Source organism: Calypte anna, chromosome 17 (genome assembly GCF_003957555.1).
Source record: "Calypte anna isolate BGI_N300 chromosome 17, bCalAnn1_v1.p, whole genome shotgun sequence".
NCBI lineage: Eukaryota > Metazoa > Chordata > Aves > Apodiformes > Trochilidae > Calypte > Calypte anna.
The window spans coordinates 8,130,055-8,148,665 of NC_044262.1; the positions used below are offsets into that span (position 1 = coordinate 8,130,055).

The window sequence follows — 18,611 nt, forward strand, 5'->3', positions numbered from 1 at the left end:
AAACATTTTTCATTACAATTTCAGTAAAGGGAAACATCTGTTGCCCCCTCCCTCCCCACCGTAGAAAGTATGTTGCATCTTCCAAGCTGCCACATTCCTTTGAAATTCCATGTTTAATCAACACCATAATCTCTTCCAGAAAAAGACCATCACTCAGATAAGCAGCCCTGCAACAGCAACCATCACCCCATCACATCAGCATGCGTGTTTAGAAGTTTCCAGTTTTTCTACAGAAAAGAGCAGCCTTGAAAAATTCACACCAAAAACCCCCAAGGATTCTGTTGATCAACGAAATAAATAGCACAAAGTCCAGAATACAAAATTTATTTCAAACTTATAAAAGTCTTCAATGCTGCAAATTCTGTCACGAAACACAATCTGTACACAGATATTTGTCATTAAAGTTCAGAATAACTATTATTACTGTCAGATCTCCCCAGACATATTATTTCACCCCAGAAGCATCAAGTGCTCTCACACAGATCAGCCTCACACCTACCTTGCTGACTGATGGCTTTTAAATAGTCAAAGGATATTAGTGCAACCTCAATACTTGGTACAGGATGAAAGGTTCAGACATTGAACCACCCATTCAACCATCAGCTTCCTTCTCTCGTGTCCCAGTGGCTGAGCTACTACTGCCTGCAAGTGTCATGGAAAGCTTCAAGTGTTCGGAAATCCCTCCAGGTGGGTGGCAAACCATCCTGCAGGAACTTTCCGCAGCGCTGGCAGGGAGCCTGGAACAGCTTTATGTAACTTCTTAACCAGGTCTAAAAGGAAAAGGGAGAGAAATTAAGAAAACTGGATATGGATATTCCCCTTTGTCATCATTCCTGTCAAACAGTGATAGCAAGGACAGAGGATGTACTCTGGCGAGGCCCCAGTGAGATACACAGTGATTTTATAAACAGAAACATGCCACGGATTGCAAGGTCACTGTATAGCTGAATTCCCACTTTATTAATCATCTTTTAGTCACTTAAGCTTTTTTAGTCACTTAAGCAAGTTTGTTAATAGAAATTCATGCACTCTGAGCAGGAGGTATTTGCAGCTGGAGAATCACGATGGAAGACAAGTATTGTAACCTGCCTCCTGCCTCATATTTTTACTGGAATATAATTGCTCTTGATGGGTACCTTCTTCAACCAAATATTGGTTTGCTCTTCCTATAACCATCTATCACACCCCTGCTGCAATCACACTGCAATGGTCTGAACTCTTCATAACTGAAGATTTAAAGACTTTCACAGCAAGCTAAATAACTTCCTTTCTAATGCAATTTTAAGATCAATACTCATTGGTCATAAAAATACTCTACCATTTTAAACCTGATTACAGTGATATATATATATATATATATAAAAGGCTAGTGCTGAACACCACAGAGCAAGTCCAGGTGTTTCCAGGTAAAGTTCCTGCCTTTAAAGTGGATTGTTGCCATCATCATCCATAGCAAAGAGGACTCCATAACTTGATTCCCAACTCAAGGAGATATAGTACTAAAAACCACCTAGACCAGCAATTTTATATTGTGAAGGATGCACATGAATCTTGTCATTTAAAGTCCTATTGAATTACATCGATAAGAGAAAATTGTTCTCTGAAGAAGAGGTCAGCTGAGTTTATTGAAACAAATCCTTCCATCTTCATCAGAGCCTTCTCTATAGCAACCAAACCTTTGGCCGTCAATAACTCTCCTCCAAAAGAACTGCTTCTTCTCTGGGTTTAGCAGTAAATATGGGGACAAGGGCAACAGAACACTACAACTAAATTGCTGTTATTTACTTCAGCTTGGATGGGCTTTGCTTGCACTACAGAGAAATCGAATTTTCTGAACCATAATACAAAAATAGGTAAATGAAGTTAAATTGTGCACTCGAGACATCTGTTGAAAGAAAAAATACAAACAACCCTGCATTCTGCATTCCCATCAGAAAATGAGGCCTTCACTACATCCTGTCATGTGGATTGCACAGATGACATGTGAAAGGACCAACATATTGACACTGGTGGTGTTACCTCTGGTTTTGCTTTGTTGGAAGTTTTAGCAGTGTTTTATCAAATCAATAAGGCAGGTCCATGGCTTAAACAAACGTGCTACCCATTCTATTACACATTAATTTTCAGCAACATGTTGAAACATAGATTTGACCAGTAAGAGTTGCTTTCACCTTTCAAAACCTATTAGTTCAAGATACACTGCAATTGAAAAGACCTTTCTAAATCTCTCACCTTAGCGGCCTTTTTATTAAATAAACAAACCAGCACAGCAGGTAGGGAAGTCTGACTGATCTGAACCTACACAGTGGAAATTAAAGGTATAAAGGATGCAGTGCTACTGTACACACCTAAAGATTGTGAATGGCAAAATCAGATGTTTGTTTTCAGAAGTCTCAGTTACATTGATCCAGGTGAAGGGGTAATGTAAGGTAAGTGAAGGAAAAAGTCTGAAGAGCAGAGAAACCTCTCCCAAAAGCCTTCTCTGGGAGACTGCAGCAGAGAGAACAGCAAGAGCCTCCACTGCCAAAATTCATCTTGGTGGAAGGAATTCTATATCATAAATACTCGTTCTCAGTCCTCAGATTAACAGGGCTGCTAATATACAAGCTTATTTCACAAATAAAATTCTAAAATACAAAAAGAATTACAGGTGCTAAACCTAAGTCTGCATATCAAGATGGAGCAGTATTGGATTACTTTTATTTAGTAAGAAAACAGCAGAATACTTCAGTTAATGATTTCCTTGATTCCTAAAATGACCTTGCTGGGAGAGGATTTGCAATTCCTTAGGAACAAAATTGGGGCTGAAAGTGGATATTGCAAAATGGAGTCTTCTCGACCACATTCCTTCCTCCCATCTTTGTTCCATAACTCTCAGCAATTCCCACACTGAGGAAGTTGCCTCGGCTAGAACCTGGCAGTCTCCTCTTACTAGGGAATTTCCTCTGGAGCAGAACTCCCCTCCTGACTTGGTATGAACAGTGTGAAAGGGATGGACCACAGCAAAGGTTTTGGTTGAGAGAGTTTTTTCTCCTGTCTTTAGAGATGACCCAGAGTAGCTTTGCAAACAGGCATTCTCAAGCAAATATTGAGACCTGTGAGTGAGTCAGAACTGTACACACCTCAGTCTTCCAACACCAGTTATCCCAGGGTAATGGGAACGAGCTTTTCATCCTCATCCAGGTATCAGAACCCAACCATGAGAGTCCTTCTTTCTTGTCTAGCTTGTTTAAATCAGGGAAATTACAACTGTATCAAAGTGCTCATGTCAGTCACTGTAAGCATGCTGAAGTCTAGCGGGAAAGACATTTTCCAGTGTACTTACCATGAAAGATCTGACTACCACATCTGGCATTTGAGGCAGCTGGTAGTGCAACAGAGCCGTGGTTGCATGATCTGTCACCTGGATCACAGGAAAAGAGAACAAACACTTATTGATCCTTCATTTCAGACCCAGCAGTGTTCATCTGCAGGACAAGGGTGCATATTCCATGGGGAAGTAGCAAACCAAGGATTACACAACTCTGAAGACATTCTCCAAGTAATGTTGGGTAATTTCTGACAGTGAGCTTCCATTCCTTCTGCCAACTTCATACAAGAATCAGCTGAAGCAACCAAGATAAATAACTTTGTCTGCATACAGTAAAATGAAACACTTTTAGAAGTTTGTACCATGGTTGAACTAACAGTGTTGGTAAAAGAATCCAGACTGGTAGCTCCTCTGCTGGTAGCTCCCACATGCTTTCTTTCTACAACTGGTTTGGCAGTGAGAAAGCAGAACAAAATATGTTGTAACATATAAAATAAAAGCATCCATAGCAAATAATTTGCCTAATTTTCAAATGTCTACAGATTAAGAGGAGAATCTGTGATTAAAATCCCATGTATTCTTCGGCATCATAAACAAAAAAAGTCACTTAACAAATCAATATAGAAGAGAGAACTTTGGTTTTCCCTTTAAATGTAAATTTAAATTAGGTATTTATTTTGAGAAAGACTATATCTTATGATTAGCTCAACAAGAGAAAAAGCATTTTCAACACTGTGCCTGAATTAAATAGTTCTGGAAAACTAATTTGCAAGAGCAGAGGCTAAGACTTCAAAGAAACAAACCAAACAGTTTCAGGTTTGTTTCAGCAGAAAAAAACAACTCCAAAGCTACAACAAAATACCAGCCCATTTCCTGATCTCAACAAACTAAATACCATGATTTGAAACTGAACTTTTACAGGAAAGTGAGTACACTCTCTCAATTTTTTAAATGGAAAAACTTAAAATATTTAACTCTTGTAGTCCTATTTCAGGTTACTGATGTTGAAGAAGCAGAAATTGAGCCCTCAGTTTCATTTCCTCTGAAGCCAGGAATCAATTAATATGATTATGGTTTAGAAATACTTGCATTACTAAAAGCTTTCTGATAGAAAGCTTTTTAATTTCCCAGACAGGGCCATAACAATATCTTACATTTGGGAGTTACAGCTAGATGAATATATAAAAAACTGTATACTTACAATAAAAAGAATAATTAAAAAAACCAAACCAAAACAGGAAAACAGATCAATGCTTTGATAGATTTATAATTTTTTTTAAAAAATCAATACTATTTTTAAATTATTCTGGCAGTTTCTTACAGCTATGATACAATTCACTAACAGTATTCAGCTTGTCAGCTTCCAAAGTTATTAGCAAGGTTAACAGCTTGCTGCTCCTCAGAAGTTCTAGACTTAAAACACAAATGCTTGACATAGGTCTTTGGTTTGCATTATTAAAGAACTCAAGACAACACTACAATGAGAGCTTTCACATCTTCCAGCTTGTAAATCAATTAATGGTTCTCACTAGTAATATCAAAGTATCCAACTATGTGATTGTCTACTTAGGGATGAAATTGTATTTTCTAGTTTTAACATGGATAAGCAGTGCCCTTCTCAAGGACTGTCCATGTACTATAGTAAATTTTAAGTAAGATAAAGTGTGAAATGAAATTAAAATTGTTACTCCCAGCTAACAACTCCTCTTGTTCCTGATTTGTATTTCAGCAGCATGAGCTGTGCTGAAGCACTCAATATTCACTGGAGACTCAAGCTTGAAGCTATTCAGGGAGGTGAATCTGTAAAAGACATTCCTGAATAAATCCATGTAGAGAGAGGCTCTAATTCACACCATACAAACTTCCTCCGCAGAACACCACATCCCAGTCTGTCCTACTCTGAATCTACTTTCAGTTACACTACAAATTTAGAAACAGATTCTGCTCCCCACCAATTTGTGCACAGCTCCAAAAGGAGCTCCATTCAGCATGAACAAGGACATGTGATTCTGACATTTAGAAGGAAAAACTCTTGGGACTGTGCACATTCTGGGGAGTTTGTAAAAACATTCACAAAAGGAACCTCAGGCTGCTTAAGCTATTTATATGTTACCCCATTTAAAAATGTATTAGAAATAAGATGATTAACAGTGCATTAGTAGCACAGCATAACTCAAACCAGTCTTTAAACACATCTCATGGAGTGTTCAGAAATTACTGCAATCTAAGCCTTAGTAGCTGTGTGAATTTTTTGCCTTTAAGATGATGCTTTTACAGGATAATACCAGACATGGCAAAGAATAGAAAGTTCTGAACATTTTTATGAGCTCCCCTTCTGCTGTATTCCTACTTCTAACAAACTGTTGTGTTGTTTTGTTTTTTTTTTTTTTCCCCTGAACAACAAAGTTGTTTTCTCTTGGCAGGGAAGAAAGTTGCTTAAAAGAAATACTGCTATTAAAAAATTTAAATTGACTGGCCACTTTGGCAAAGTTGCACATATGCTGCTCCTATTGTAATGTGAAACTAATGAGATTCCACAGGGAGATAAAAGCCAGCCCAGCATTGCTAGAACACTAATAAACATTTTCTGAACAAAAAGGAGGCAACTTCTACCATAAGCAAATGCTGATAAAGTGCTTCTAAAAAAGATCAAAGTGGGTGTCAAATCTGAGGAAGAGGAGTTGGGGAACAACCTCTCCCCAAGCCCTGCAAAAAACCAGCAGAGCTGAGTAAATGGTAAACTGGCCAGTGCAGGGGAGTGAAAGAAGAATTAAACCCCAACAAGATAAGAGATGATGAGAGAAAGAACAGACTGGCCAGGATTAAAAAAAAAAAAAAAAAAAAAAAAGGAAAGTAAAAGATCAATACCCAGCTTTACTAATGGTCCTATGATTTCACACCAAAGCAAAGCAAAAGAAACTACATATGCACCAGCTCACTTAAGGGACCCACTTTTTCTTCCAGCCAAGTTGGAATCACAAATTCATTTTTTCTGGGTTTAGGATGACATTTTGTACATTTCAGGGGTTTATTTTATTAACTTCACTTTTATGGCTCTGCCTTCCCTACTGCTATCTAAATTATCAGTCACTTTCCAATTTTTATACCTCTTTCTATGGGAACATATTCAGAAGAGCACACATTGATTGAGATAGCTGTTGCTCTGGACCTCAAAATAGATCTTCAAGAGATCTTGCAGAAAAGCTCAATATTTCACAGTTCATATATTGAAAAACACTTGGAATTTTTGTCTGAAAAAACCCACCAGACAAGGCAATCTCCTGAAGCACAACTTTACTAAATAAAACAGCTCGTGTTTAACCAAGCACTTTGAGACAGCAAGAAAGGCTTTAGTTACATGGAAAAAAACCCAATTCTGGCAAAGAGACTCCATTTGAACATGAAAACTTCCCTTCTTGTTAATAGTTAATTACATTTCCTGAGATTTTTTTTTTTCCCCTCTCCTTTTTGCTTCCAAATTCAAATTCAAGTTGACTACCAGCATGTACTTTTAAAATGCATCTCTGCTGCCTTGTTGAGGGCACTGTGTACATCAGGAATACAAAGCAGATTGAGACAGGACCAAACCTCATCTTCCTTGCCACTTCATGAAAATTAAATCTCGTATACTTGTCACTTTTGGGGAACAACCAGGCCCCAGCAGGGATGTCTGGGACCCAGTGAGAAACTGTTGGCTGAGCCCACGCTGCTGTTCTAGGGCAGAGCAGGGAGCCCTGGACTCCTGACAGCCCTTTCCCAGCTGCCTGCTCAGCAAATTAGAAATAGCTCATGACAGCAACACTCAGGGATGAGCAAAAACCAAGCCCCCTCTTATTTGTCTCAATTGAATCCACACCAGTCATTGCTAGAGCATTTCTTTACCCACTTGAAAGTGCTGCTCTGCTGAAATGTGCTTTCCAAAGGTGACACATCCAAAATGTGGTATAATTTGGCCTTCCTGACACTTGTTAGTCATAAAGCAATCCCAAAGCTGAAAATTCATTAATCAAAAAAACCCAAACAAAATACCCCAACTAAACAAGTGCTTCCTCTAACTGGGATATCAAGCACAAAAAGCAAAGACCTGTGGTACAGCTCTGGTCCACCAGAGACTCAGCATGTTCCATAAGATGGATGAAGATATATCTGGCATGAAAACACAAACAGCAACACAAAAACACATGACCAAATTAGAGAAGCTCTCTCTCTCTCTCATAGTATTTTATCTTACTGTCAATAAATATGCTTTTTAAATGTAGGTGCAAAACTTCCTTACAAGTCATAGCTCCCCTTGCCACTTATTTATTCCCTTAGGAATGGCACTGACACCTCCATCTAATGGGAAGGGATTCTCTCAATCCCCCAAAAGTTTAGAATTTTTTGTTTTAAACCCTGCTAAGTGCATGGCCTTAACAGTAGCCTGCAGTAATGAATTCTGGAGGATGATCACAGCACTAAATGAAATTTTAAAACATTTTAAAATAATTTATTAGGATTTAGACCTTTTATGAACTGCAAAAATGCCTGTGCTCATTTTAAAGGATTCCCATCACTCAACCTGCTCTCCAAGACCATATCTGAGTCTCTCTGGAGAGAATCTGGTGCACAGAAACCAGTACCTGAAGGATGGGAGATCCTTGAGAGGATGAGAGTGCAAGCAGGCACTGACAAACTCCACACAAACCCTTCACACCCCTTTTCAGTAACGCACTACTGGACTTCTCTGAAGAGCAGGATTTATCAGTTGTTTCCAGAGCTCACATAGTGTTTACATTTTTATTTTGCTTGTTACACTTATTTGGACTTGGTCACAGAGATTTCATTTCACATAAGCAGGGCTCTGAACAGAGCCAAGCACTGATCACACAAAGGAGCAAACAGGCATGTGACCCTGGAACAGTCCATCTCCTCTCCTTGAACAGACATCGTCAATAGCCCAATATTTGTCTCATGCATGCATTCATCCTGCATGTGATTTTATTCTGAGCTTATTGACAGGAATACATCTTCATACATTACAATAGTTATGTGCCCCTGTAGTGGTGAAAATCGTGTTTCGAGTTCCATCACTTTGAGACCACACAGCTCCCAAACAGCTGGACAGGCAAAACAGCTTCTCAAAGTTCAGGTTAAAATGTGCCTTGGTGCAAGTGTACCAAGCCAAAACAAAACCAGTTTGTGGAATGCTAAAACTGAGAGACCACTTAGGTGAAAATAAGGATAGGACTCTGAGATAACAAAGACCTATATGGATTTACAGCCTATGCATATGACTCAAACAGCCAAACTGACCACATTACACAGCAAAACCAGCTATGCTGCTCCTGACTGAGCTGCCTGATAAATTCCTGTTTGACACCATCTCCCATTTTGATCAGCTCATAGCAGTTCCAGTATTCCATATGATTTGCCTCTTTTTTGAATTCAAACTTATGCATATTGCACCATTCTCTACCATGTGTGTGTGTATATACATATAATCTTCTTCACAACCAGGAATTATACAGCCCTCTTCTTCCTACCAAGACTTAAAGCCCCAAAATATTTCCTTTTCTCCCCTTTTGTTCCTCCTCTTGTGCTACTGGATCAAGAGATGCAAGGTGTTAAAATAAGGAGGTTTAAGATCAAAAGCGTTGCCTCTCCCGTGGAGTCTAAATGTCAGACCAAGATGGAAGTCTGAAAAACCTTTTATTTGCTCCTTGTGAGTTTGCCCTTTCAGCCTTCCCTCTCCTGTTTCCAAGCTCCATTCTCTGAGTCTAACCCTGCTGGTGGATTCAATGCCTATAAAGCTTATTCACCCCAGGAAGAGATTCAAGAAGTCTTTAGGGAACTTGGAAAATGACTGTACACTTTAACAGTAATGGGCCCTCCAGGAGCCATCCCCCATCAAATTGCACACACTTGGGTATCCTGCCTAATAAGGAGAGAGAAAAGGCTTGCTGACACAGCCAACATTTGCAAACAAAAAGTCAGGACAAATTTAGCTTTGTTTGACAGGGTTGGATTGAAGATCAGAGGTCTCTGGTCCTTCACCTAGAATGTCATCCTGCAACCCTGTGAGGATTTGACAGGCTTGCAGCTTCCACGGGCAGGTACCCTGTGAGCTCCAGATGTTGTTATATTATCACTGAAGACAGAGCAGGAGAACTGGGTCCAGCTCTTATAGAGCAACAGCCCTGTCCTTCAGAGGAACGATTGATTTTATATGGTTAAAGGAGGAAAGGGTGACCCAGCCTCCTCCCCAGGGGCAGTTCCTCTGCTGCATTTTTCCATCTCAGCACAGCACTTCCATGCAGTGTTCCTGGTGCCTGAGATGAGCCACCTGCTCCAGCAGCATCCAGGTGTGCTCTGACACATTTACTGACAATTTTCTAATGGCATGAAAACATTTGTTTGCAAGATCCTGCAGTACAGATCCTACACTAGTAACAGATTATAATAGTTTCTCTACCACTATTATATCTATTTCCTTTAATTTTGCTACTGCTATTTTGCTACCCAGGAACACCCCCCTACTCCTGGGTATTATAAATGGATACAAGTGCAGCTTCAGAGAATAAAGAGAAAACCATACCAAGCACAGCACTCCAGGGAAAAAATTTACTATGCTGAACCACAGCATTTTCTATCATCTGTTTGAAAACTTGACTTCAGTCCTAGCCTTAACTTCTTTAACTATCAGCTCAAGAGTACAGAATCTATTGATTAGAAAGCACCATCACCTTGCATTTTTATCCCATTTCTCATGCAAGACTCTTGAGCACCATGCAACAAATTCAGCAATAGCTCTTGTGAAGTCAGCAAGTATTACCCCAGTCTAAGGTGTGTGGAAAACTGACCCCAGGAGAGGTTCAATTGCCCAAGGTAACACAGTGACAGAGCTGGAAACAAAATTTATAAAACTACTATAAAAAAAATGCAAACAGCTGTTCAACTGGTTACAGGCAGTTTCCTGCAGTTTTTTCTCTGGTTTTTGTTTTGGGGGGTTTGTGTTTTGGTTTTGGTTTTCGTAAACATCAACCCATTTGTTATTATTTACAAACAGAGAAACAGGAAACTTAACATCCAGGTCACATCACATTATTTTAGAGAATTAGGTAGAGAATAAAGATTCTCATTTATCCATGATACAACCATACAGGCAGCAACAAGAGGAGAAATTCATGTTTTTTCCCTTTTTTCCACCTTTTTTTTCCACCTTTGGTTTGAAGGCCATCACCTAATACACTAACCTGGGTTGCATTTAATCTCCTGTTACTATTATAACTGTATAACTAAAACTTCAAGTTTTATTACCATTTAGCACAAACAATGGCAATATGACTTAACTCTTAACAAATTATTACATCCAGGAAGACTACATCTTATGCTAAAATGAGCTTACAATGGAACACACACGAGGAAATTGAGATGATGTTTTTAATTACAGAACCTTTAATTTATTAGATTTTGAAAGTTCCTTTAAAGCATACTGGTAAAGAAGTTACTAAGTTTTATGCTGTTTGACTTCCTGCTGTATTACCCAACTTGACACTAAATATTTCTGAGGAATGAGGAAAAAAAAAAAGAAAGAGTATTTAATCCACTGATCTCTGAAGTGAAGAATAAAAACTGAAGCAAAATTTTGCTTTAATGCTAGGCAGAGAGGGAGAGTAACCAGCCTCCCCAAAAGCTGCTGTTTGATCTCTAGCAGGTTAATATCACAGGTCAAACATCTCCCCTTCTGACTGCATCTGAAATCTTGGAAGGAAGATCCACAAATAGAGCTGATATGCCATACTTTTGACCTCTGCTTTCATGCCCTTTTGAGTCCCTGACCCCCATTTGTTCCACAAACTACAAAAGCAGATGAAAAAGAAGCAAGTGCACTAGCTGGAGACTCGAGCTCCTTGAACTGTGGCTTCAAGGTAAGGAACCAGGAATTTAAACACAGATCAATCTGGACTTATAGAATTTTGACAAGAGGCCTTCAAAGAGAAACCTTTCCTTCCCTGCCTGGAAAGCAGCAAAATACAGATCCGTCCAAAATACACCTCTTAGTAATTTCATACCTATTGTTCTGACTCTCTCATTGGTCTTTTCTTACTTTTTGGAATGTTACTCATGTCACTAAGTTACTCCTTTGCTTACACCACCATGGGAAAAAAAGCCCTCAGGAGAGACTGGCAACCAAACCCAAAGAAAGCAGCAAAACAAAATCCAAATGAAACGAAAACAGTCTTTCCTCCCCCAAATGTTTAATCTGAAAAAGGAGTAATTGAAGATTCCTCATGAAATTTTAAGGCTAGAGTAGTGTAATCTCCAATTTTCTGTTCCAAACAATGAACTGGAACTGTGATAGAAAATAAATCCAAATTAAACAACAGCAGAAGTGATCTCCTTTTCTATTTACAGTTTTCTCTTATTACAGATTATTGTTTGATATCAGATATCAAAAAGTTGTGATGACAAAGGAGTAAATCCTGAATTCTTTTGTGTAAGGGTCTGGACACTTAAGGTCAACCCCACATGTCTTCTGTACACATTATGTAGAAAAAAAATTATATGAGTCTTACCTTCTGAAAAACTTGATAGTTGGATTTAGACCATATGTCAAGCTACAGTAGGGAAAAGAAAAGTTATATTTTACAATGTGATTATGATAAAAAAAAGAGGCTAAGCAGCTGTTCAAATTAAAAGAGCAGACAATCAGATCTACAGAGACACATTTCTCACTTCACTGTTTTGACCCATTGCCTTTACCTGTTGCAATCCAAGAAAGGGAATTAATGATATAGCATTTGCTCTGTATTGCAATAGAACCTAGTTCCTATCAGAGTTGCAATTCAAAAAATGGTTTAATATCATACAAGGCCTGTTGAATTAACACATTATCTTTTTAAAAAAGCAACAATCATTTGTATAGGGTTGTGGCTGATGTATGCAAATATTCATCAGTTTCAGTCTGTTTCTAAAATGAGAGCATTTTTCTAAGTTTATGCTTGTCTTGTGTCTGAATAACCAGTTACAAATGACAACGTTTAGCTGAATTAAGCCAAAGCATTGGTCTACTGGGGCTAAATTCAACATCCCTTAGGAAACTGTATTTACATTTGCAGACAAAAATAACACTAAAAGGGACTGAAGGTTGCAGTAACTGCAGACATCCATGACTTAAATCTGTGCTCAACTATGTACAAACTAAAAGAACAAATAAGTTTAATTAGCCTTGGAAACCAGAAGGTAAGGTCCTTGTTAAACAACCAATTTAACATGCTAATGATCTTTTAGCCCAGCCCTGTGAAGTATCTTGCATTCTGTCAAGGAAAATCGACAGGGAAAACCAAGAGGAACTTCCATCAGTCCCAGATGGGCACATAATTATTTTTTTTCCTACAGATCCCACTGTACTCAACAATTCCACTCATAGAAAATTTGTCACAGGAAAGGTGCCACAGCATCATCCTTAGAGATCTTAGTCTAAACAAACCAAAATAATTTTTGGAGTGAATTTATGAAGGAGGTGACGCTCCTCGAGTGCTAGGACATGGTTTCCATAGTGGTGGTTTATCACCATTACTGTAGGGACCATTGATTATGTTAGTTCTGTCTTATGTGCCCATAAGTCTGAGTTGAAAGGAAGAAAATCTTACAAAGTGAGTAAAACACACTAGAGGAAGGTGAAGGAGGCAGGAGGGAAGATGCTGAACCCAAGTAATTCAACATTGCTAAAAGTGTTCAAAACCCTAAAAGTTCCCATTCTTTTAAGAGTGATGCTGTTAAGTGGCCACTTCTGAATACTGGTACAGAAGTGACTTCGAGTCCACAGACCTCAGCCTGGATAGGAGATGATGGTAAAGACTTCAAAAATCACTTCAGGAAAGATGTTTCATGGCTTAGTGCTGCTGACCTTGCCTCAAGACAAAAGGCAGCTGCCATCTCAGTGCCTTTTCCAGGACAGATGAAGACAGAAATACCCTGAGGCACACACCTACAAACCTCTCTACAGTTACTGGCTCTTAGGGTGGGATCAAGAACCTGTGTGAACACCAACAGCACTCACACCAACAGCACTCACACTACACAAGTGCCAGTTCAGTCTGGACTTGGACCTGAGCTTGATTTGCAGTGTAATAGTAGACCTGGTCCTATCAGGGAGGAAGGATTGCATTTACATATTAGAAAAGTCTACAATAGAAAGTAAAAAATTAATGTGTATTTTAAAAAAAAATTTTTTTTCAAGTAATTTAATGCTTTCTTTGACTGCAGAGTTGCTATAATTGGAATGTATATATGGTTTTGCTAATCTCTAGTGATCAAACCAAGGACGTGATCCTCTCTAGTTAGACCCAAGATCTAAAAACAAAAAAATAAATAAATAACAAAAATCCACTTCAGATGCTGCATTAAGATGAGGCCAACAGACTCTGAATGCTCATTAGTTGGCATGAAGACTGAAAAGCTGAAAAAGTAATGAATGTCTGTCTTACAGTCATGATGTTATCCAAGTTAAAAAAGAAAAAAGAAAAAGGAAAAGAGAAAAAAGAAAAAGGAGAAAAGAAAAAAGAAAAAGGAAAAAAGAGAAAAGAGAAAAGAAAAAAGAAAAAAGAAAAGCTACCAACCCACCCAAACCACATGCATACATCCTAAATGACTGCCCACCTTTCCCCCTGAAACAGAGGATTAAGGCAGAGGAGGATTAAACAATGCATCATTATAGGTCTATTATTCTTCAACTTTTCACTTTTAATCAAGACACACATTTGTAACTAAAAAACTGCTGAAAGCACAATTTCAGGGCATCCTCTGCATGTGAATTAAACAGGGGCTTTTCTTCCCCACTGCCCTACTCTCCCCACCCACCCCCAGCACAAGGAACAAGAGGCCATTTTCTGAAGGTCGTCTGAACGATTTCAAAGACGATAACAAATCAGAATGTTCCCTGCATCCAATATCAAACAGGTCTGGTGCCAACACTTATTAGAGGAATCAGATTCAACCCCCCTTTCACCCAAACACACACACATCCAGCTTTGAAGTGGAAAGAATGCAGGGATCAGAAATTACCCGAGAGACAGCTCTGCCTGTCTTTGAAGCTTTCCTTTGATACCACCATTTCTTTTCCTCTCTTACGCTAGGAGGCTAAAAGCTGCCTTTTCTTATTGATATGGGGTAATTAATGAAGCCATAGAATTAACATAACCCAAGTTCCTTAACATGAGAATTCAACAGAGATGCTTATGTTTCTTAAATCTAACAACTGCAAAAAAAGAGGTGTTTGAGTAGGCAGCGAAGTACCTGCTCTAAAAGGTGGTTCTCTGTCTCTGCATCCAAAGAGCAGCAGAGTATTAGTATGCCAAAAAAATCCCAATACACTTTTATTTTTATTGGCAGGCTCAGGCTACTAATGGCTGAGCTGACAATAAGCCTGCCCTGCAAGGGTGAGCTGCATAGCTTCATTTATTCAGGAATCAGAACAACACGAGTAATTAATTACTATCCGTGGTTAAATTCCAGTGCACAATGAGTATGTCAGAGTTTGAAACTGAGGGTGGCACGATGCCATCACTTAAACCACAGAGCTAATTAAAATACATCAGTATGTGGGGGATGCAATGGGTTAGTACAGTAAGCAAGAGAGAATGCAGAGTGCTCAGCATCCAGAACCCACGACATGACAGAGGCTGCCAGATCTCACCTATTGTTTTTGCAAAGTGTCACCAAAAATGTCTAAGTTATGCAGCTGGCAACCTGGCAAAGACATATTCTCCAGGGTTTGTGAATAATTCACGAGAGAAGTACATGGAGCACTTAAGAAATGCAATGACTCTTCGCCTGTATAAGCAAAGCTTTAAAATAAGCCCCAGAATGCACTGTCTTATTACTCACTCCAAACTTCAGACTTTTATTTTTTTAACTGTAGTTTTGAGACTATTTTGATCTCTAAAAGGGAGTACCCAATTTAACTAGACCTCAGTACAGCAGAAACCACGTGAAGCTTTCACCTAAGTACCTGTCAACCTACACAGCACAACGTAAAAGCACAGAGCAAGCTACAGCAACCCAGAAAATGCAGTGTCAGCTTTCCTCTGCAACTGCTAGGATGCCACCATGCACAGTTCCACAACTATGAGAAACATCCATATCTGGTTTATTTCAAGACTTGCCTGACTAATTGACCAGAAGACTATCAATGCCTCTGCTGTTTGCACTCACCCTTTTTCTTCCCAGTAATGCAAAAAAAAAGACAGCTAAACCAGTTATACTTTCAGAGATAAACGATGACTCCTGATTCACCATTGGCCTCTTTTGTGCACAGTCCATTTTTCACTCATTGTCTGTGTGATCATTCAGCCTCTTGATGGTGGCCATTTCTTCTTTTGCTCAATACTGTTGTTTTTTATTTTTTTTTTTTTTTTTGCCCCAAACCCTGCTCTACCTGGAGAAAGCCCCCCACAGATTTTTCCTTTTGTTATTTAAAGAACTTTCTGACTTGTGCAGCTAGGAGGATGCCTGAAAAGACCCTCAGCCAGCTACTTCACTGGACAGAACCACAATGATTTACCTAGTGCCCCTTCTTCACCATGGCTTAGAGGCAACACAGGAGCTTCAAAATGCCATATTGTATGATAACACCCAATTAATCTTATTGCTGCTATTTACAAATATTAAATCCTTCCTAGGAATAAAAAAGCTAACCCCAAATCTGTAATTACTGTGTAAACTGCTCACTGGAAAAAATATCAGCTCCTGCTGTGATCCTGAGTGTTCTCTGTATTTTTGTTATTTACTAAAGATGACACTTGCTGATCTCCTTTTTCATGCTCTTCTGTGTCTCTACTGAAAGCTAGTGAATTTTTCTCTCTATCAGTCTAGAAACTGAGAAGCTCAGATAGTATGCTATGGTGAAACCTCACAGGAGTACTTTCCCAACAGCATCTGTTGTGACAGGGAAGGAATTGGAATGGACTATGTTTGCAATTGACTGTAATCGCTCATTCCCAGCAGGCACAATAAGAAAGGGAATCATTGCAAGAGCACAATCTTATTCTTATTCTCCAATTACCAGTGTAGTTAATTAGTGAAAAAGAGGGAGCTCACTGTTTGTCAATATGTGCTCCAGTTGGCAAAACTAGCAAGCTACGCATTTTTACAATCCTCCAAGCCAAATTTACTCGTGATTTAAGTGGCTGCAACACCAATTCTACTTAAGTCAAATGAGATGTTGCTATTTATACCTGAAACACAGACCTTCAGGGTTGCAAAAGCCCTAGGATGGCCCAATGGAATAGCAAACTGCCACATAAAGGTCACAGGTTCATGCAGCCTCATGGGTGCAGTCACATAACTTAGCTTTGGACACAAAAAGCTTAATCAGTAGAAAACAGACTCCCTTGCAGACTGGCTTAAAGCAAGAAAATCAGCCAGGTGTTAGCACTGATGCTCTGGAGAAGCTGAACTGTTCCCCACTGACAGCAGACAAAGGTTAGTGCCCCATCCCCAAAGATGGCCTTGGTAAGCCCCACTCTCCCCCTTGCAGCAAATGATGACAGAGAGAAATGGAATCTGGCTCTGCAGAGAGTTAACCTGGAGCTAAACTGAAGCCCAGCACCAGATGCTAAGTTTCACAAAGGAGCTCTTTACTTAGCTTTTCAGCACATACAGCATTATTATATTTCAAGGGAGCTTCAGAGGAAACTGGATTCATCAGAGAAAATGAGCACACCCAAATGAAGAGTGACACAGGAATCCATCAAGCACTGCCAGTGCTCTTTAGGCAGACCATCATTTCACTTCCCAGCAGAACTTGGGGTGAGGAGGGGCTGATGTCACAAGTCTGCATTTATATGCTAATATACAGGGAGCGTAATGCAGTTGCTTCTGCAGCAAAGTGGTATTTAAACCTGAATATCTGAATCATGCAGATCACACTCAGGCAATTTTAATTTTACTACTTCTTAGGCCAATCCACCACCCTTGGGGTGAAAATCTCTCACCTGGGAAATACAGCTGTGCTATTCCCTTCAGCAGATCAGCTCCTGGCCTTTCCCAGGGAATGGAGGTTCAGGCTCAGAGCCACTGAACTCTGGGTCAGTACACAACGTGCTTCTGTGTGCTCAAACACAGTTATCACTTTTAAAAGGAAAAAAAGTCTCACCTCATTATAACATGGCCTGTGGGTGCCAAGTACTCGTCTTGATATAATGAACTTTGTATTTTAATAGGTTTCATAATCAGAAGAGAAAGCTCCAGAGACAAAATGTGAAACATGGAGGTATTTAGTACTGTTACTGGCAAAGGAGAGTCCTGGCGGACGGCTCAGTAAGAGAGACCATTCTACTCTGAAAAGGGAAACAGGTTGAGCTGAGGGCTGTCAGGTCCCTTTAGCATCTTCTGATGCACTAAAGAGAGCCACATGGAGCACGTGCAGTCAGATGAAGTTTCAGGGTGAATTTTCATAAACCAAATCATTTGTGGAAACAGGTAACACTTTAATAGCTGCTGCTCAAGGTGTGCTATTACTGATAAGCAAATCATTGAGGGCTACCTACCAACGATTCACGAAGTTGTGTTTATCAAGTTGTGCTTAAAACTAGCCAAAGATTTCCCAATGGCTCTCAAAAAAGAGATGCTTGGACCCTGGGGGCTGTTGGTGTGCTGGTACACTGAAAAAACTTTTTCTCTGTAGACACTATTAACAAGGCAAGCAGGGTCTAAGGTGCTAAATTAGAAATTCAAGCAAGGGCTTCAGAGTTGAGAAGTCAGGCATTTGGGTATGAAAAATCCAAGCAAAGCGTGATAAATTTAAACCTGAGCATTCTGAAAAACATCTACAGAGTCTTTTGACAGTTTTATGCTTCTAGCATACTCGTGATTGGATTCCTGTTCTCTGTCATTTCAGTACCAGGTAAAAATCCAACTGAATGCTGCTGGCTATACACTCACATACCTTGCCATCCTCAGTGTAGACATTCTCATTGTAGCCCTTCACTATTGTCCGGTCAATGAAGAGGCTCCGCATCACCACGATCACTTTCAACACCTTTCCTAGGGTAACCTGGGAAGAACAGGAGCAGAAGGACAAAAATAAGCTGAAGGAGAGTCACTGGCGTCTGAATTCACAAGACCATCATGTTAAAAGCTTAAGCTGATACATTTCCAGTTTTCAGTGTTTTATAGACAGACCAAAATAAAAGACCTAGAACCAAAATGTGTGTTATGAGGAAGAGACAGACTACAAAGTGCAGAACAAAAAACCAGTCATTTGCAACTGAAAATGTATGAATTCAGAGAATTCCCTTGTGTAGACAGGACACTGCCA

At 39.4% G+C, this 18,611-nt stretch overlaps 1 protein-coding gene across 1 annotated transcript in view; it reads right to left on the reverse strand.

Annotated features, from left to right (window-relative positions):
* Positions 1 to 315: 315 nt before the first annotated feature.
* Positions 316 to 18,611, reverse strand: part of MED27 (mediator complex subunit 27) — a 92,509-nt gene continuing 74,213 nt past the window's right edge. Inside the window, exons 5-8 of the mRNA XM_008491506.2 lie at positions 18,240 to 18,347; positions 11,866 to 11,907; positions 3,326 to 3,403; positions 316 to 770 (exon numbers count right to left, since the gene is read on the reverse strand). Of these exons, the coding sequence (XP_008489728.1) occupies positions 636 to 770; positions 3,326 to 3,403; positions 11,866 to 11,907; positions 18,240 to 18,347 (363 nt within the window). The 3' untranslated portion in view covers positions 316 to 635. The remainder of the gene's footprint in view (positions 771 to 3,325; positions 3,404 to 11,865; positions 11,908 to 18,239; positions 18,348 to 18,611) is intronic.